Source organism: Patella vulgata, chromosome 1 (assembly GCF_932274485.2).
Source record: "Patella vulgata chromosome 1, xgPatVulg1.2, whole genome shotgun sequence".
NCBI lineage: Eukaryota > Metazoa > Mollusca > Gastropoda > Patellidae > Patella > Patella vulgata.
This window is the reverse complement of record NC_065879.2, coordinates 37595306-37617660: the sequence shown is the minus strand read 5'-3', so window position 1 is coordinate 37617660 and position 22355 is coordinate 37595306. Positions and strand designations below refer to the sequence as shown.

General features: G+C 36.3%; 1 protein-coding gene across 1 annotated transcript in view; it reads left to right on the top strand.

Annotated features, from left to right (window-relative positions):
• The window catches only part of LOC126816216 (uncharacterized), an 86261-nt gene that overhangs the window by 34945 nt on the left and 28961 nt on the right, over positions 1-22355 (top strand). The window contains exon 3 of the mRNA XM_050542515.1: positions 19069-19199. Within this exon, the coding sequence (XP_050398472.1) occupies positions 19069-19199 (131 nt within the window). The remainder of the gene's footprint in view (positions 1-19068; positions 19200-22355) is intronic.

Here is a 22355-nt window from a genome sequence, read left to right as displayed (position 1 = left end):
CTGATTCTTTATTTAAATGCTACATGTTTTATTCAAAACGACCATACAGACAAATCATTCAAGATTACGTGGATGTATATCTGAAGATAATACTTTCAAAAATTCTATAACCTTGAATTCATACTCGGGATAATCAGTGTATATATACTATTCAAAAAAAGTAGGGGATATTTGATTTTTAAGTGTTATTAAAGTCACCTAATGAAACTGACGAAGAAACAAATGACAAAATGAAATGAAGTTCACATTCATCGATTTATTCCAAATGATCGTTAGACTAAGTAAGGCACAGACTGACCATTATAAGGGTAAAATGATACCCGGGGTCAAACAGCAAAGTTACCACAGCATCACAACCAAGTCAGTAACGGGTAAATCCTCCTCTGTTTGCCAAACAAGCATTGATCCGACGTTGCATACTCCTAATGAGACGTCTAAGGTCATTTTGGTCCAGATTGTCCCATTCCTGTTGCAACGCAGCAGCAAGTTCTTGGACATTGGCAGGACGTTGTTGACGTTGACGTAACCTCTGTCCAAGCATGTCCCAGACATGCTCGATGGGGGAGAGGTCGGGACTCAGTGCTGGCCAAGGTAATGTGGTGATGTTCTGTTGTTGGAGGTAACCTGTAACGATCCTGGCCCTGTGACATCTTACGTTGTCATCCTGGAAGATGAAACGGCGGCCATGACGTCGTGCGAACGGCACAACATGGACTGCCAAGATGTTGTCCCGGTAGTACTGGCCTGTAACACGCCCTGCAACAACATGTAAAGCCGTTCTTCCAGCAACAGTGATGCCTCCCCACACCATAACAGAACCACCCCCAAATCGATCATGTCTGATGACGTTAACGTCTTGGAAGCGCTCGTTTCGACGACGCCACACCCTCCTACGTCTGTCCAAAAAATCAACAGTGAACCTTGACTCATCTGAAAACATCACATTGCTCCAGCGTCGATTATCCCAGTGTTGACGATCCCTACACCAACGACGTCTTGCCTGAATGTGATGATCTCTCAAACAAGGGATCACGCGAGGACGTCGGGCGCGAAGGTGACCCCTATGCAGTCGATTCCGAATCGTCTGGCCACTCACTCTCACACCAGTGTCTGTTTGAAGACGAGCGCTGATCTGATTTGCTGTGATGACACGATTTCTCAAGGCCAAGGTACGGATAAATCGATCCTGGGCTTGAGTTGTCGCCCTTGATCGACCTGAGCGTGGTCTGTCCTGTACAGATTGTGTATCACGGTATCTGGACCATAGCCTGCTTATGACAGACTGAGAAACATTCATCGTCCGCGCCACAACCGCCTGTGTTGTGCCGATCTGTAGCATGCCAAGGGCACGTAACCTTTCATTTTGGGTAAGCCGACGCATATCAAAATTTGTTTTCTGGTCACTAAAACAATTAAACTGATGTTTCCACCCTGGAATTCAATGCCACAATGACTGTAACATTCAAAGTCAGAGTCGTGCAAATCTTGGGTTGGACTCCCATGATGATCCCAAGCATCACCTGCATTCCATGCGGTAGCTATTGGTGCGTTTGGGCGTCACATGTAACTGGAAATGTTTCTTCTGTTAGGTTCTATAGTGACTTTTTTCGTAGTCATTTGCATATTTTAGTATTATGCCCCCAAAATCAAATATCCCCTACTTTTTTTGAATAGTATATTATTGTGGCCCAGCGATAATGGGGGTTTGATGGCCGAATGGTTATTGAGTCAACTGGCGTGGAGTAGGGTCGCCTGTCCAATCTCGTGGGTTTTCTCCGGGTCCTCCTGTTTCCTCTCATTGCTAAATACCTCTACGCGCAAGCGAATTTTTGAAATAATATTGAACCATATGTTAGTCCCGAAATCACCTAGTTTGAGTAAAGTGGACGTTAAATCCCATTTCTCTCCCTCTCTCTCACTGCGTCTACGATAATATAATTGATACTATCACAGAGATGGATCATTATTTTTTGACTAATCAAAATCTGTGTGACACGACTATTCAGATTGGGTATTAACGTTCACTCAACACAAACTAGGTCATTTCGTAACTAACATATTGAATAGAGCGCTTAGCGGTGGGGTAACCCGGAGGACCCACGAGGTTAGGCAGGCGACCCTCTTCTTTCCACGGACAAGTGTGGGATCGTTAATCATAGACCGTATGATCTACAATACACGCGTTAGACCATTCGACCACACAACTCCACAGACTGGCTGATAAGATCTATCTGATCTCAAAACCAGTAAGGGGCGATAACGGCGAACTTGATTTTATTAGTTTGGTTTAGAAGGTATTTTCAAAGAGATTATCGTCTAGTCTTTCTAATTAAGTATTGGCAAGTGTTGGACATCAATGTCATTACAATTTATATCATTTCGCGCTATTATAAATTGTTTTGACGGGTTATTATTGTCCTGATAATTTGCTTGAATAGACTTCGTTACAGCGGTGTATTATTGTATATGTATTGCTATTACCCATATTACATTCTTGGACCCATGTTTTATGTAATTAATGCTGACATTAGTCAAGTATTTACACTATAAAAATCACTTCTAACTTTTTATAATTACAAACCGTCTGGTAAACAGACAGACAAAATGAGATTTGAAAGCAAAATAACATAAACAGCAGGGTGAGTGCAGCATCATTTTCGTTCGTTCGTGGGACTTAACATCCACTTTCATCTAGGGTGTTCTCGCAGGATCAGAATTACCGTGTTTAATAAAAGGTTCGTTTTTTTGGTTTTCATGTCGTCTTTTTGTCGCTCGTGGACAATGGCAGCGGAAGACAAAAAGTATGTCACTTACCTGATTTATCACCCGTGGGAATATAAATGTGGTTATTATTTATCGAACATGATGAAGACGATTATTGTCTTCCGTAGAAGAAATGCATAAATTCAAGGCGAGGGCTATTATTTATTAAGAATATGATTTGTGCATGAAACAATTGCCTAGTGATTCACTGTGTCATTCAGATTTAAAGGTGATTGTCTCATTCTTTATAACGGGGCTGGGGGGGGGGGGGCGGCAAATAAAAAGAAATGGGGTTTAACGTTCTACTGTTCTGCACCGAATGGGTTAATGAAGACGGGCAAAGTATCATGCAGTATGCTGTGAGGGAACCTTTAGCAGAACACTGGCACTACAGTCTGCTCTTATTTCGAATTCCAACTGTCAGGGATTCTTTTACATACACGCCAATGTGTACATGGGACCTCCATTTTTTGTCCCCTCCGAACAACTAGGGAGGCAAACGAAGCTGTGAACACGCAGTTCTGACTGTGACCGAGTATCGGTTCCTGATATGTGCATGCAAATTATATTTGAAGTAGGAGAATTTATATACTGTGTCCGCTGAAATAAGTGTTAATTTACGGATAATTTTGTACACCCAAATTTCACTTGGTTGTTTATTAATTGGTTGTTGATCAAACCTGTCACCCCATGCGTCGTCCATTCTAAAATTCATAACCGCCTTGGTCACTTTGAAAAATTTTGTGAACGATCGACAGGCGTAAGCTACCATTCGATGTATACGAGTATTTCTGAGTACGACAACCTTTGCGGACTGTAGGATGACTTAAATTCTGTGAGCGTGTCTCGTTTCCTAGTAACCTATTTTTCTTCAAAGAGTGCGAATAGCGTACATAATGTGAAATAAGCATCCCATCTGGGTAATTACCGTGTCGTAGGAAATGGTTATAAAAAGTGGTTGGTTCAGTAATGATATTAATTAGTTAAGACAGTCAAGGTTGTATCATGTCGAGTTAATATCGTATAATTGTATAAATTGGCCCCAAGATTAGCTATGTTTACTACTACTGTATTACATATGTATATAAAAACAAACACGACTGATTAACATGTCTATCATACAATCATAAAGCATACAATTCATTATGACATTCATTAATTAACAAGAGGCATCGTAAATAGATAGCCAAGCAAGTGGAATTAGATCAGGTGTGGTGGCGTAGACGGTCTAGATCATAAATGGTTAGGGAAGATAATGTTATGAGGTCGGGTCAAGGCAGTGGCGTACAGAGAGGCTGTGGGAGGGGGTGCATCCAATCCAAGAGTGAAATTAAAATCAAAGTATTTTGAAATTAACGTTGTTAACTTTGTTGGACAAGCTGGTCCACTTAATTTGAAATAAAAAAAAGTCTATTTCTGCTGTATGGCACAATTAAGATGTCGTCCATTCCCACATTTATGAGTATAAATAATACTTGGAAGTCATGTGGCAAATAGTTGGCACCGAGCATCACCAAACCGCTACATGCTTCTGATGGGTGTGGTGTTGGTGGTGTTGGTGGTGGTAGCGGAGGGGGTGCACCTGGATTCCGGGGCCTAAGATTACATTCCCACATTTATGAGTATAAACTCTATACATGTACTTGGAAGTCATGTGGTCAAATAGTTGGCACCGGGCATCACCAAACCGCTACACGCTTCTGGCCTGAGGGGTATGGTGTTGGTGGTAATGGTGGTGTTGTTGGTGGTGGTGGGGGAGGGGGTGGTGTTGTTGGTGGTGGTGGGGGAGGGGGTGCACCTGGGTTCCGGGGCCTAAGATTACATTGATCTTTTTAAATTTATGTTGCTTGGTTTACGTTTGTAAGATGAAGAAATCTACAGACTGTAGTTATTATCAGTTCGTTTTCATATTTAAATATGAAATAAGATATAGAAGTTTAGTGAATATCAATATTTTTGGTTCATACGTCACAACCCTTGATAACGTGTACATCGTGTGGATTGTTACCTTTGACAATTTAAACTATATCTGAATAATATGTGAACAATTTAATTATTTTTTATATTTCCCTCTTTCGGTAGATGTTGTGAAAATTCCTTTATTCAACATTAAGGAACTATTTGAGACAGTAATAATACATGATTCGCAGTAAAACAAAGAAGTTAGTGGATGTTTGCTTTGTTGCTTGACACGTAACAGCCCGTGTATTCGGACATAGATTTCGATAGTTTTATCCAAATTAATTAAATCGAAAGAATATGTTCAAGTACAGCATCTTTAATATTATAGAATAAGAGAATACTATAACTTTTGACTCATACTTTATATACACTGACAGCGTGAACCCATCAAACACCAGATTAAATCATGATATATTACTGTTAAGCAAACGTTTAATTTTTTTAAACTTTGAGTTATGAGAATCTGACGTTTTTTCAATTCTCAAGTAGCAAATTACTTGTAAGTTATAACCACTACGAGAGGTTTTTTTTTCACATAGTAAAATTAATAAGAATTGGGAAGATTTTTTTAAGGTACTTGAAAAACTTTAAGATAACAATTGTTAGTCATATATAGATAAACTATAAACAGTTAATTGAATAAAAGGTCAAATTACTCATTAGTATTTGGAGACGCGGGGGCTCAGTGAGTAAGACGCAGGCTCGCTAAACAGGAGGTCTCGGGTTTGCTTCCGGTGTTGTCCGAGAAAGTTCTTCTGGATTTCCCCATGCAGTTTCCCCTTATCAGTGATGCAAGACGGAGTTCCTGACAATCGCATTGTTTAGTCGTTCAGATTGGACAAAAAATCCTGTGTAAACATTGGCTTGCACATAAAAAAAAACAGGCCCGGCGGAGTGGGGGGGGCTAGGGGGGGTGCTTTAGCCCCCCCCCCCCCCCAATAATTTGGCCGCAAGTACTCTTTTCTCCAGGTTATTGCGGCCCCTAGGCCCACGCTTATAAGGACCTAGGATTGAAGCCCCCCCCCCCCCCCAATCAAGAATTGCTTCCGCCGGCCCTGAAAAAACCTTGCTAGCTTGAATTCGAACTAATAGTAGGCCGCAGCGCCGATGTGCGGGAAAAAACAACAAAAACAGTAAAGAAAGGTCGTTCAATTATCACCTAAGACGTATATTTAGAAATAAGGTCTAAAACTAGACAAAAAGTCTAGCCCTATCGACTAGCAATACATCATCAATGATACTTCAATGATATCGTCGCCATTTTCCCCAAAGTCAGGTAACCGTATACTTCATTAACGGTGCGAGAGTTTCTTATCCGATTTGCGCAGCGATAGACGCAACGACCTGTTTCAGGGATCACTTTAAATCTATACTGAGATTTGTGACTGTCGTTTGTTTGTCTGTTCAGGGTTGGCGGCTAAACTAGGACTGTCCCGAGGCTGAAATTTGGTGTATAGAGGTAGCTCGGACCGGGGAGTAATATAGGAATGGGGGCGATGGCCTACCACTTCCGGTTTCGGAGTTTTGGGCACAACCCATGCAGCGCCGGGTCAACCGCTAGTGCGACTTATAAATTAAGGAATTATGTGGGTCGAAAAACGCGGACATTTCTTTCAGCTTGGACCTTTTTAGTCCTATATTTGGCCAGGCTGATTTTTTTTCCTCGACTCTTTGCAATAAAAACACCGTGATTTAGTTCTATAGTTTTCGTCCCCGACCCTTTGTTATAAAACCTATTTCAGGTTATTCCTGACGGTAATCTTTGCGTCAATAGCAGGGACGGACCGGTGGGGGTTTAAAATCTTAACACTTAGTACTCAGGTCCAGTTTGTTACTATTACAATCTTACATTTGGAATTTGTTTAATTTTACTTCATAAATAAACGACATCAATATGTACACGTTTTTCTAATATAATGACTAAGAAAGCTGAACAATATTACCACTTGAAATTAAACTTAACGAACCTTACTCTATACACTCACAGCATCAGTCAATTTAAACATACTCCTAAAGAAATTATACAAGAATTTGGCATGGTAGAATGCCAACACTAATTGTTTATAAAGCCGATACACATGCTAAATACTAGTTTACAAGAAACTGAATTCCATGGGTTTTTATATTACGCTTGACATGAATACAATAGCTGATAGAATTTCCTGCCATTCATGAAATATACATTATTCTCATTGTATAATCTTAACTTTTGACTTTCTGATTTACCACCATCCATGAAAAAAAGGGAACTCGGTTTTTAATTTTATTTACAGACTTTTGATTGACAGTTATAATGTTTCTCACAGGGTTTGAAACAGAAATCTCGTTACGTTAGAGATTACAAGCTAGTATTGTGTAACTTAGAATAGATTTAAAAGAAAGGGGAGATTTATTGACTTAGTTTCAAGTTTATGGTTCTCGATACGGGCCGATTGTTTTAAATCTTGTAAAGCTATGCAAACGGCGTGGTTGTGAATACTCCCAGGGTAGTGCTTGAGAGAACTATGAAATGAAATAGAGTTTAACGCCCTACTTTTCTGCACCAACCGGGATAATGAAGATGGGCTATAGGGGAGATCGTGCCCGGATAGAGATGGTACGGTCTACTTTTATTTCGAATTCGATCTAAGGTTCTTTTACGTGCACGCCAATGTATGCACACGCCACTGACAAGGGAGCTACGCCTGTGGATCCAGAGGGAATTTCACGGTTAACATCGGGAGCGAAAGTCAGCCACAAGAGAGAACTTTGTGCTGTTCATGTTTTATTCTTTGTCTTAAAGCTAAATTTGCAAGTTATATCATAATTTTGCCACCACTGAACAACAAGGGTTTGAAGGGTGTAAGAAAATCTAGTGAACATTTTCTGTAATCGCTACTCTGACAATAAATAGATGATTTTAAACGAGTAAACGATGATTTTAAACCAGCTTAACTATTTATTCTAAGCGAAATGGTATCCACGATTCCTGCGATTCCATAAACGGTCTACTTTAGTTTGAAATGAGGATCTGTTTCGAATTAAGAACCTCACAATTCTCAGTTAGTGATGCCCTTTTATTGAAACTCTGTTTGCCGATAAACAATGATTCTAAACGCGTTTAACTGTTCATTTTAGGCGAAAAATGGCATCCATGATTCCCTCGAGTCCATATGACACTTTCTCTTGTGTAGCTGGATATCATGATCAGTTAGTAGTGTCCCTAATATAGAATCTGTGTATAAAACTCTGGTTAAAGATACATGTAAGAAGCAACAGTATTAAAACAGTGGTTTATTAAAATAGATTTAACGAGTATCTACTAAAAGTTGTATATATCTGTTAGATGCTATTTATGATATAAACATATAACAAAGTAAAATCTAATGGTCTATAAATATAAATAAAGACACAATCTATCATGCCATTTCTACCAGTTTAACCTCCAATATAAACACCTATAGATTGTGTTTTTATATATTTTGATATGTGAACATATGTTTTACAACATACAGTTCACACTGACACGCTGTATGATTACAGATGTTTATATACAATAATATCTAACCCTGTAAATACAAGTCAACATGACGTAACTGTGGTATGTGATCAATGGCTAGTATTTCAGTACATGGGGAAAAAATGAGGCGATATTGTGACACTTTATAACTCTTTAGTATTAAAGGGACAAAACAATCTGATTAAAATCACTTTTATTTCTGAGTCGGGTTTTTTTTTTTGGGGGGGGGGGGGGGGTATTTGTTTTTTCTTTTTTTTTTGTATTCCGTATTTTGATTCGCCCATATTGAAAGGAATCAGACTAGTATCCTCCTCCCATTGGCTTTACATCCATGGAATTTCCTGGCCTATATATAACATGTTTTGTTGATTCCGATGAACATAATCTTTATAACCAGAAAGAGCCCAACAGGTCACAATCATCTGATAAAACATATAAATGGGTGTTGACCGTCTCGATCTTTTGCTATCACCTGTCAAAGGAATCTATAGGCTCTGGTGGCATTTGCGTACGTGATTTCTCTAATTCATACCTGTTTCCTGGTCCTACCTGTAGAGGTATTCCAATTTCTCTAATTCATGCCTGTTTACTTCCTGGTCCTTCCTCCGCAAAGGCAGCACAAATACCATGAAAAGGGGTTGGGTGGAGAAAGACGGAACTGCAATTGCAAAAAATAAAGACACTACATTCATACATAATGAACTGAGGGGAAAGATTATTAGTAGTAATTCAAATGTGGTTTTATATTGTCAGCACATTCTAGAAGTTAAAGTTATCATCAGGTTGATTTAAACTTTATGTTTAGTGTTTATGTTGATTTATATTGATTTTCAATGATTTCTGATAATTACTTTGAGAGTTGTTGCCCTGGATAAAGTTGTATTTTGTTTTTAGACTTAATCTATATAGCAGATACTTAATCAACGTAAATCAACTTTTTTCTTCACTAAAACATTAAAACTTTCTGTGTGTGTGTTTTTTTAAAATTATTTTGGAAAAAGACCGTTAGAGTAATAATCTATTCTTCTACACCTGTCTCGTTTTCATTTATTAAACAAAATGGCGATCAATGAATTTGGTGTAAAAATTAAACTTTACTTAAAAAAAACGGAGCTTCAGTAACGGTCGTTAGAAAAAAAAACCCATAGGGCAATTACCGCCGAAATAGTATCCTAGAACGGTAACTCTGTCTTAAGAGATACAAAGACAATTATGTATTTATTTGTAAACCTGTGAATATAATCAGATTCTCTTAATTAATTTACGAAAATATCAAGTTTTATCGAAAGTCTTCGAAAAGTTTGATTATTTGTTTGTTTCTGAGATGAAACATTTTAAAACACTGTAAGAGATACTTTCTTCTACCACTCTGATACAAAGACTACGTGTAGATGTATTCCACTTTCCGCGAAATGAACGGTACGACGACAATATACCCACATTATTGTACGTCCCACAGCAGCTTTGTCGAAAGACAAGAATATTTGAAATCCCAATTGAGATTAAATATAATCAAAAGAAAATCATTCCTTAATCAAAATACACATTGTCTCGGAATTATATTCGTCATTTCTGTGTAGTGTGAGTAGAATCGTGATTTAATTAAACACATTGAACATGCTTCAGCTGTCATGATTGAGGTATTTCCTCGGGCAGTCGGCACATGTGTTCTAGCCCCAAATCACTATTTTCACTTGATTGTCACAATTTTTGGGTTTGATAGAATTAAATTCCAGAGTATCGCCTATATATACTCTTCAAAAAAAAAGTAGGGGATATTCAGAAACAATACAAAACTGCGGAAACGCACTGCTGTTTTTATTGGAGGTAACCAGTGTATGTTAATAACAGGCAAAAAGATACAATTGCTCCACCAATCCTCAGACATTCAGCAATTTGTCGTGGCATGCTCCTAACCAATTGTCCAATGACGATTTGGAGCAATCTGACCCACTCCTCTTGCAGTGCCACGGCCAATTCTTGCAGGGTTGACGTTGACGTCGACGAACACGTCTCCCGATCAAATTAAACGTAACACACTAAAGCAAAGATACGCTAAACAGTAAATCTTATGCAAGAACCGATAGGAAAGCAAACATGGATAGGATAATTTAGCAAGCGGCAGTTTTCACCAACCCTTCCTTGAAGTGTCAAATTTGACAATGAACCCCTCCCACGTGTATGGCGCTATTGCGTGTCGCACATGCAGCTCAGTGGTTCTGTTGGGGTGATAAGTTCTTCATCAGTGAACATACTCTCAAAGCATGTTAAGTATTTATCATATCACAACCTACATAGGTATTTGCATTTCAATATCCCCTACTTTTTGTTACGAGTATATTACAACAAGTTCTGGTAATAACTAATAGAGTTATGACCCTTCATTATGTTGAACAATATTATAACTTAGAGATATGGTGCTGAAAAATCCAAAATATACTCGTTAATAGGGGTAAACACTCAACCGCGCCGTTTAACCAATACTGGTTATACTTATCGACAAGATCGCGTTTTTTAAATGCGGACCTTCTCGCTTATGTTTTAAGTCCAATTCATCACTGAATTAGTATCCAATAACGATAACTCTAAGAGATGCGGAGTCAAGGATGTATTAAATTTATAAACCTGTCAATATAATCAGATTCTCGAAATTATTTTAGGAAAATAACAGGTTCTATCGATAATCATCGAAAAAAATGATTATTTGTTTGTTTATAGGATGAGACATTTTTAAACATTGTAAGAGATACTTTCTTCTACCATTGTAATACAAAGACTACGTGTAGAGGTATTCCACTTTCTCTAATACCTGCCTGATTACTTCCTGGTCCTTCCACCGCAAAGGCAGCGCAAAAACAATGCAAATCGAGTTGGGGGGAGAAAGACGGAACTGCAATTGCAAAAAATAAAGGCACTACATTTGTACATAATGAAAATGAGGGGAAAGTATTATTAATCGTAATCCAAATGTGGTTTTACATTGTCAGCACATTCTAGAAGTTAAAGTTATCATTAGCTTCATTTAAACTTTATGTTTAGTGTTTATGTTGATTTATATTGATTTTCAATGATTTCTGATAATTACTTTGAGAGTTGTTGCCCTTGATAAAATTATCCCAGACTTGCCTCACTCGGCAAACCTCAGCAGACTCCAGTACCCTACATCTAGCCATTGGAACTACTTTCAAGTTCCCGGATTACCAACGGAGTCGCCCATGACGACTCCTTTGAAGAATGTTTTATCATACAAAGCTTTCAAAGTCTGAAGCTGTTTTTCTTTCAAGTTTATCCGATTTACTTAAAACAAGGACAAGATTGCACTGAAAATTCTACATAATCTTCGAACGTCGCAATTTGGAGAGCTTCTTTCTCAGTCGGCAAGTTTTCTTAATAAGTAAACACGAGCCGAGGCTAGATGTAGAGTACCAAAATCTGCCGAGGTTTGCCGAGTAAGGCTTGAATTTAATTTCGATCTAATGTGTATTTTCAAGAGAAAAACGGTTCTGTTAATGTTCAACAACATTAATTTTGTTAACACTTCCTAGACAGTTTTACTCACAAGCCAAAAAGGTTACTCGATTTTGAGTACCGGGATGATCTTTACGCCGTCATTAGATTGCTGTCAATGCACTCTTGCTACCGTTTTCATTATTATAAAATAAAAATGGGGGAAATGGTATCAAATATTAACGCTATAGTCATTAACTGGCTGGATTTGCCAAATCATTGGTTGTGTTTAGGACTGTTGAAAAATGAAAAGATTTGTTTTCAAAAAATGAAATAGGATCACTAAAATGCATGTTTCCGTAGGCTGCAAACATTTTAGTACCATTTTCTTTAATACTCATCACAAATCGCTACTTCAAGTCCTCGAAGCAAGTGTAATTTCATTTGAACAACACTCAGGTATAAAATTTAAAAAATGATATCTTTAATGTACATAATAAGGATTCATACCGGGCGATGACCTGAACTGGAATTAAACAATCAACATCTTTATATTAAAGTCATATCTGGTTCAACTCACTAACGATTTAATAAAAAAAGTACTTGTAGATAGTGCGTGTTGATAGACGAATTACATTTAACTTCCAGACTTAAAAATACTATATCACGTTTAACTTCGCAATTATATTCTAAACTGATAATGATAGACAACAGAAAGTAAATAAATCTATTTTACATCTTTCATTGTGATAACTAAGTTTTCTAAGCATCTAGCCGTCACAGTTTTAAATTAACTTTACCATTTCTTGTCTTCCAATTGAAGAAAAGTTGTATTTAGTTTTTAGACTTGATCTATATAGCAGATACTTAATCAACGTAAATCAACTTTTTTCTTCACTAAAACATTAAAAATTTCTGTGTGTTTTGTTCTTTTTTAATTATTTTGGAAAAAAGACCGTTAGAGTAATAATCTATTCTTCTACACCTGTCTCGTTTTCATTTTTATTAAACAAAATGGCGATCAATGAATTTGGTGTAAAAATTAAATTTTACTTTAAAAAACGGAGCTTCAGAAAAAAAAACATAGGGCAATTTGAATATACACATATAAATTATTTATATTATACCAGTGTGGACTATAAAACAAAATAGTATATAGAAAGTTTTGACATGAGGGTTTGTTTTATTGTTTGTTTTAAGAGAACATATTTTTAAACATTTATTAAAGAAAGATATTACCATTATATATAATAAACATACTATGGGTAGAAATATCCATCTTTCTGAACTGGGCACGTTGTAACACTCACCCCACCGCAACCTTTGTCGTAAACTTTTTGCGATGTAAATACAATCAAAAGAATTTTATTTATCACTTTTGGACCGTTATAATTCTGTGATTAAAATAGGCTGGTCACAATTCAAGCACCCGGTCCTATAGTCTTATTTTTATTTCACATCTAATTTGAGTTTATATTATGTATTACAACAATTTCTGGTAATAGCTTATAGAGTTATGGTCCTTGATAATGTCATAGATTCTTGTCAATGCGTCAATATTGTAAAGTATAACATAAGAAAAAATGGTGCTGAAACATGTCGAAATTTACTCTCAAGTTCAGAATCAGAGGTGTCCCATTTAGAAATCCATGCCAATTGTTAAACCTATTCAGTAGAAAATCATGTAATTATAATAGTTTGATGGCCATGCAAAGAGAGAGAGAGAGAGATGGGGTTTAACGTCCACTCGACACAAACTAGGTCATTTCGGGACTAACACATGGTTCAATTTTATTTCAATAATTCGCTTGCGCGTAGGGGTCTTTAGCAGTGGGAGGAAACCGGAGAACCCGGAGAAAAACCACGAGATTGGACAGGCGACCCTACTCCTTGTCACGTACAACCGCGGAATCGAAACCCCGCCAGTTGTCTCAATGACAGACCGTATTATACAGCGCAGAGCGCACGTGCTAACCATTCGACCATCCAACCCCCGCCATGCATAGAAAGAGGAACATTTTGCGCTGAGCCGTTTAAACATCATTATAACATCTTTATAATAAGGGTAATCACTCAGCTGCTCCATTTAACCATTACCAGTTACTGACCAATAAGATCGCTTTTTTAAAAAAAAAAAAATCAGACCTTCTCACTTAGTATCCGTCAAGTCCAACTCACCGCCCAAATAGTATCCAAGAACGGTAACTCTGTATTAAGAGATACAAAGACAATCATGTATTTATTTATAAACCTGTAAATATAATCAGATTCTCTTAATTAATTAACAAAAATATAAAGTTTTATCGAAAGTCTTCGAAAAGTTTGATTATTTGTTTGTTTCTGAGATGAAACATTTTAAAACACTGTAACAGATACTTTCTTCTACCACTCTAATACAAAGACTACGTGTAGAGGTATTCCACTTCCCGCGTAATGAACAGTACGACGACAATATACCCACATTATTGTACGTCCCACAGCAGCTTTGTCGTAAAGACAGAATATTTGAAATCCTAATTGGGATTAGATATAATCAAAAGAAATTTATTCCTTAATCGTATTACAAAATACACATTGTCTCGGAATTATTGTCATTATTTCTGATCTACGTTTCGTTTATTGCGATGAATAACTATGGGGGGGGGGGATGCTCGATTGTCCGTCCACAACCTCACGAATTGAAGGAATTGCCATCGTGTGACGCGAAATTAAGTCCCGTCACAGTTCTGTCTGTCCTGAAAACGCAGGTGGTGTGAGTAGAATCGTGATTTAATTAAATATGCTTCAGCTGTCATGATTGAGGTATTTCCTCGTGCAGTCGACACATGTGTTCAAGCCCCAAATCACTATTTTCACTTGATTGTCACAATTTTTGGGTTTGATAGAATTAAATTCCAGAGCATCGCCTATATATTACAACAAGTTCTGGTAATAACTTATGGATTTATGACCTTTGATTATGTTGAATAATATTATAACTTAGAGATATGGTGCTGAAATATCGACAAGATCGCGTTTTTTAAATGCGGACCTTCTCGCTTATGTTTTAAGTCCAATTCATCACCGAATTAGTATCCAATAACGATAACTCTGTCTAAGAGATGCGGAGTCAAGCATGCATTTATTTATAAACCTGTCAATATAATCAGATTCTCAAAATTATTTTAGGAAAATAACAGGTTCTATCGATAATCATCGAAAAAATTGTTTGTTTATAAGATGAGACATTTTAAAACATTGTTGGGGGGGGGGGGGTATTTGGTTGGTTTTTTTTGGGGGGGGGGATTCCCTGGCTTAAATATAACATGTTTTGTGTATTCCGATGAACATAATCTTTATAACCAGAAAGAGCCCAACAGGTCACAATCATCTGATAAAACATATAAATGGGTGTTGACCGTCTCGATCTTTTGCTATCACCTGTCAAAGGAATCTATAGGGTCTGATGTCATTTGCGTATGTGATTTCTCTAATTCATGCTTGTTTCCTGGTCCTACGTGTAGAGGTATTCCATTTTCTCTAATTCATGCCTGTTTACTTCCTGGTTCTTCCTCCGCAAAGGCAGCACAAATACCATGAAAAGGGGTTGGGTGGAGAAAGACGGAACTGCAATTGCAAAAAATAAAGGCACTACATTCATACATAATGAAATGAGGGGAAAGGATTATTAATCGTAATTCAAATGTGGTTTTATATTGTCAGCACATTCTAGAAGTTAAAGTTATCATCAGGTTAATTTAAACTTTATGTTTAGTGTTTATGTTGATTTATATTGATTTTCAATGATTTCTGATAATTACTTTGAGAATTGTTGCCCATGATAAAGTTGTATTTTGTTTTTAGACTTTATCTATATAGCAGATACTTAACGTAAATCAACTTTTGTCTTCACTAAAACATTAAAAATTTCTTTGTGTGGTTTTTTTTTTTAATTATTTTGGAAAAAAAGGGCCGTTAGAGTAATAATCTATTCTTCTACACCTGTCTCGTTTTCATTTGTTAAATAAAATGGCGATCAATGAATTTCTTGTAAAAATTAAATTTTACTTTAAAAAACGGAGCTTTAGAAACGGTAGTTAGACAAAAAAAACCCCCCAAAAATAGGTCAATTTGAATATACACATATAAATTATTTATATTATACCAGCGTGGACTATAAAACAAAATAGTATATAGAAATTTTTGACATGAGAGGGTTTGTTTTATTGTTTGTTTTAAGAGAACATATTTGAAATATTACCATTATATTAAAATAAACATACTACGGGTAGAAATATCACTCTTTCTGAACTGTGCACGTTGTAACACTCACCCTACCGCAAGCTTTGAGATGTAAATACAATCAAAAGAATTTTATTTATCACTTTTGGACCGTTATAATTCTGTGATTAAAATAGGCTGGTCACAATTCAAGCACCCGGTCCTATAGTCTTATTTTTATTTCACATCTAATTTGAGTTTATATTATGTATTACAACAATTTCTGGTAATAGCTTATAGAGTTATGGTCCTTGATAATGTCATAGAATCTTGTCAGTGCGTCAATATTGTAAAGTATAACTTAAGAAAAAATGGTGCTGAAACATCTCGAAATTTACTCTCAAGTTCAGAATCAGAGGTGCCCCATTTAGAAATAAAGGTGGAATTTATAAATCGTTTTCATGCCAATTGTTAAACCCATTCAGTAGAAAATCATGTAATTATAATAGTTTGATGGCCATGCATAGAAGGAGATACATTTTGCGCTGAGCCGTTTAAACTATCATTATAACATCTTTATAATAAGGGTAAACACTCAGCTGCTCCATTTAACCATTACCAGTTACTGACCGATAAGATCGCTTTTTTTTTAAATTCAGACCTTCTTACTTATTATCAGTCAAGTCCAACACACCGCCGAAATAGTATCCAAGAACGGTAACTATGTCGTAAGAGATACAAAGACAGGCATGTATTGATTTATAAACCTGTGAATATAATCAGATTCTCTTAATTAATTTACGAAAATATCAAGTTTTATCGAAAGTCTTCGAAAAGTTTGATTATTTGTTTGTTTCTGAGATGAAACATTTTAAAACATTGTAAGAGATACTTTCTTCTACCACTCTAATACAAAGACTACGTGTAGGGGTATTCCACTTTCCGCGAAATGTACAGTACGACGACAATATACCCACATTATTGTACGTCCCACAGCAGCTTTGTCGAAAGACAAGAATATTTGAAATCCCAATTGGGGTTAATTATAATCAAAAGAAATTTATTTAGCAATTTGTTCCTTAATCATAGTACAAAATACACATTCTCTAGGAATTATTATCATCATTTCTATATTTCTGATCTACGTTTCGTGTATTGCGATGAATAACTATGGGGGGATGCTCGTTTGTCCGTCCACAGCAGGGCCGTATCTAGCGGGATGCAGGGGGTATATTGCACACCCAGAAAAATAAGGCGCCCCGAGAAAAAGCGCCCCTTCAAAAAAAAAAAAAAATGACAACCTTTCAATTAAAATAATACACTTGATTATGATCACACAGTGATGCTCTTAAGGCACTGATCAGTCGGTCGGTTTTAATGGCACCCACACGCCAATAGGTACCTGATTCGTTTGCCCTGATCCAAACTTTCTTATATCACTTATGTGGAGGCTATGGGGCGCCACGCGTTTGCAAATTGAAGAATATGGCGACAATATACCCCGCATTATTGAACGTCCCACAGAAGCTTTGTCTTAAGGAAAATGAATATATGAAATCCCATTTGGGATTAAGATATAATCAAAAGAATTTTATTTAACATTTATGGCATTTTGTTCTGTGATCATCGTAGCCAACGTCAATTAAGCATAATAATATAAGACAGCTTGTCTGCGATATCACCTTCTAATAGAAGAACTGCTCAGTATGACGACAATATGACAATATACCCCACACTATTGTATATCCAACAGCAGCTTTGTCTTAAAGACTAGAATATTTGAAATCCCTACTGGAATTGAAACTAAGTACAACGGTCTCCAGTCTGTTCATATTTTATGACACGAATGTTCGTTGCATTTCCCAACTCGAAACTTGAATGGCTATCTGATCCTTTACTGTTTTTTTTACGCATGGCTATCTGATCCTTTACTATTCTTTTCCCGCATGAATTTCTTTCTCTTCAATGTAAAAAGTTTAATTAAAATACAACTATATATCGCAGACGCCTGTAACATGGAAAATCTATTTTAAATATAATACTAAAAAGAGGCTAAGTAATACGTCTAAAGTCTATAGTGTCCGTGTAGGATAAAGCACGAGACTGAGTTTATGCTGGGGAAAGAAAGACTGTCGAGGGGTTTTTTCTGAAGTCTTTCTTCCCCAGCATAACCGAAGTCGATGACTTCATCTTGCTTATAAACCGTCTATGTTTACATGTACGCAAGATGGTAATATCTCAGAATTCCCACAAGAAAAACCATATATCATGTTTTCTGATGGGGAAAAAACCTACCCTGGAAGAATAACCCGTTACAGGTTTAAAGAAAAACTTTCAGAAGAATAACCCCAAATTTCCCTGTATATATCCAAAACCTCCCCCGACTTTCAGACCTCCAGTTATTCTGGGCATAGAATATACCCCAAAGATCAAAGAGATTTACTGTTACAGGTTTATAAATGTTCGTAATTCTAACTAGTTAGACAATCCAGTTAGTCTACGACGTTAATTGAAAATGGTAGACTCGAGGATGTGATAATCGTCGTAGACGCAATTGTCTAAGTAGTCATGAGAATTAGCGAATACTACGACTGGTTGACGGGATTTAGGGTTGTGGACTTTGATCACACCTTTCTTTGACAGTGTGTTTCGTGCCTTTCTATGTTATACATGTTGATAGAGAATTGTTTACAGATGAATAAATTGCTATTAAATTTGATAATTTCACATACGAACTTAACCATAATAGACTTTGTATAATACTTAGATTCAGTTTAATGTTATTTTTGAATGAGATTTTCCATGTCTCAAGCGCTTGTTCTATTTATCACAGTCCTGGTGGCTGTATCGTAGGCCAAATTACTGGATAAACAAAAGTCCAACGTCATGCTCACATAGAACCGCCAATTTCAATATTTCATTTTTATAAAGTGTTACTAGTTGTGTTTGTGGAACATTACTCTATCAGTCCAGCATACGCATTGCAGCAGGAAATTATAACTCTAATGTATTTCACAGGAAATAAACCAATAGATAAATAACTGAAGTGAATATGCAAAGTTAAATCAGTATACTATTATATAGTATATTGCATTAAACGATGTCAATAATCGTCCAATATTGTGAACCAGTTTAACTTGGTTTAAAGGTGTATTAATCTCTGTAGATGATAACGATATATTTCATTTTTGTTACAGGAAATATGTGAGAACTTCTTAAAGTTGGTAGATGACATTGACCAGACTCAACTTAATCGAGGAGAAAAGAGAGAATTAAGGATACTGAAGTCGTATTTACAAGCATTTATAGATGGATATGAATGGAAGGAGTAAGTAGATAATAAAGGCTGGTCAATCGAACATCAATCAAAATCACAATCTACATCGTAGATTACACAACGGTCTCCATACATTTTTCTAGAGCCACATCAATGGATGTGTTCCCTAACTATTCCGTAAATTCCACCCCAACTCTCCTTTATTCAACCCATCTTCGTTAATTACCTCTATAGTTATGGCCGTTGTTGAATTTTTGATCGCTCTAGTAACAAAACGTCTGATCTGCTTGAAAATTATATACATTGTCCAAGTTCGTAAAAGGGGGGATCCTATTGAATTACAGCAATTCATATTAATTACATCTAGAGTTCAATCTGATTTAGAGTTATTACACTTGTTTTCTTTTAAATTCTTGTGACAAACGTTAGCATTTACTTATATTAATTGTTCAAATTACCGAGACGACGAAGCTTAAGCCTATAGAATTTGAACAAATCCATTAATAAAAACCCTTGTAAATTCTTGTGAATGGTCTACCGACAACAAAATAGCAATAAATTTGAATGTATATGAAGAGTTCAAATTACAATTTGTGTTAATTACATCTAGAGAGAGGTAACTTGCCTGAAAAGCTATATTAACAGATTATAATTATGTTTTTTGTCCTTGGATTTTAATCTGTAAAAATTGTCTGCGATATCACAATTGTGCAAACAGACGTTAAACGACTAAGGGCTAGATGTGTTAAAAATAAGTTATACCGTCCAATTGATAGTCCGAAGCGCAATATCAATAACATTATGGTTGTTATTTGACAAAAAAAGCAAGTTTGTGACAATCGTTTATGGCCAATGAAGCGACATAAAGCTGGTGGGCGTATCTTTTCATCTATAATATTATTTGCACAAAGTAATCAATTACACATGTTTGTGGGATAGCTTTATTTAATGTCCTCTTCCACCAAAGATATCTTCGACAAGATAATTATGTAGCTATACCAATTCCGACGCATTACAATATCATTGATGTGTTTTCATCAGATTTTCTTCCTTACACTGATGAGTGAATTTCGTGAAGCCTTATTTTCACTATCTACCTTATGTAGTATTACTTATGTTCACCTTTACAATCTCTTACAACTCGCAGAAACAAAGAACTAAATCTTAAACGAAATAACTGAAAAACAAAGAAGGTCATTATTTCTATTCTTATTCTATGAATAATATGTTCTTGTAACAGTAGACTCCGTATCTATATTAATACTTACTATAAATATACGACTTGAAAAAAATGTATATTTTCACTAGTGGTGTAAATGAAATATCTCATAGATTATGTCAAACAGCTTGGATTAACAGTGAAAATATAACACCTTTTAGCTCGGTAGTATTAAAAATAATACCACCCGGCTTGTTTACAAAAATATTATGACATTTCTGTTGGCATTTACTCAAAAACACATTTTCTTTTTTGGAAAAGTAATTCTTTTGCTAAGTAATTTTATCTAATAAAAGCGATAACACTCATTTACAATGATTGATTAGCTTGTTTAAGTACAATAATAGAATTCACTTTTGCTTAAAGATAGAATGTAAAGGTGGCTGAACAAAGATACGGTTAATCACATGAATTAAGGCTAAATAAATCAAGTAACACAATGCGGTCTAAAGTCATCTGTACTTTGAATATATTTCGTTTTGTATTTAATTCGTATGAATATATGGATAAATATATTTGACTGCGATATCCCTTTTGTGGAAGCAGGCGTTAAGATCTACATTTATTTATTTAAGTGAAGTTTCAATTTAAAAATTGTTACGATTTATATATCCATTTTCTAAATGACTATGAAAGCTGAAATTTGGATCAACCCATCGTAAAAGACAAGTTGTCGGAGAGTGCTTATTCAAAAACTAGAATATTGATTACACACGAACAAATCTTTATAAGTGTATAGCACAAGCAAAGATCTCGGTATAGACAACTTCAGCACCTCACGATAGGCACCATTCGTCTTATGATAGGCGTTTGTTATACTCATCTCTATCATGTAACGTGTTTGAACATAATGTTACTTTAACGATGCTTTATTAATGGACCCAAAATATCTTTCTAGTGAACTGTGTGAAAACAACAGGGTGTTTTTCGTGGTTTGCATACTTGTATTGTAAAACAGATGCCATAGCAATGCTTGTTGTTTGAAACCACACGTAGGCGCTCGTCAGTCTTCACATATTCATACACATAAATTATCACAGACGGTATACATAGTTATCAACAACTTTGAGTACAACTCAAACAAATTTTCTTGATATAGACCAGAAAAGTCTAAACTGGGATACAATAGGTTTGGAACGTTTTGATAGCATATAAAATACATTTTCGTCGTGGGTTGTCTTTTGACCACCAGGACGAATACGGTCATGTTCGACCAAGTGCATTGTCTTTTAGAAAATCGCACAGGACATCGCGCTTTATGGAGGACCCTGCGGTATGTGAGACAAAAATCACCAATTTTATGAAAATTCCACAATGTAGTGAATGTACAAACTGTGAGCCCCTCAGCTGGCGGTAAATACATTTCTACAGTCGATGGTGTCGGGCCAATTCCTTGATTGTATGGCCCAAAGAAGTAAATATAAGGTCTACTGAAGAAGTAGTTTATATTGATCAGAAGAGTCAATTTCTAAGAACAAACCAGCAGGGCCAGCTTTAATGGTTCAGTTGTTTTTATCGGCCCGGTTGTCGCCATAATTGCCTGTGGACTCTTTAGAGACCAATAGAGACTAACGTTGTCCGAATGACTTGAAATTTTTATACACAGCTGTTTTAAGTTAGATACGAAGAATCATTGATTTTCATTTTTTTTCGGTAGAGGTTTTGTAAATGAAATTAAATGAAATGGGGTTTAACGTTCTACTGTTCTGCTCCGACTAGGCTAATGAAGACGGTCATACGCCATACAGTGTGCTATGAGGAAAGTTTTGTCCGGGCAGCGGCACTATGGCATACACTTATATCGAATTCCAACTAACAAGGGATCGTTTATATGTGCATGCCAATATCTACACGGGACCTCTGTTTTTCGTCCCATCCGAAAGACTAGACAGCTGTCCTTGTCAGACCCTCCGTCCTACATCACTGACAAGGGGAAACCACTTCTTTAAATCCCGATGAACTTTCTGGGCCAATGCAGGTAGAGGTTT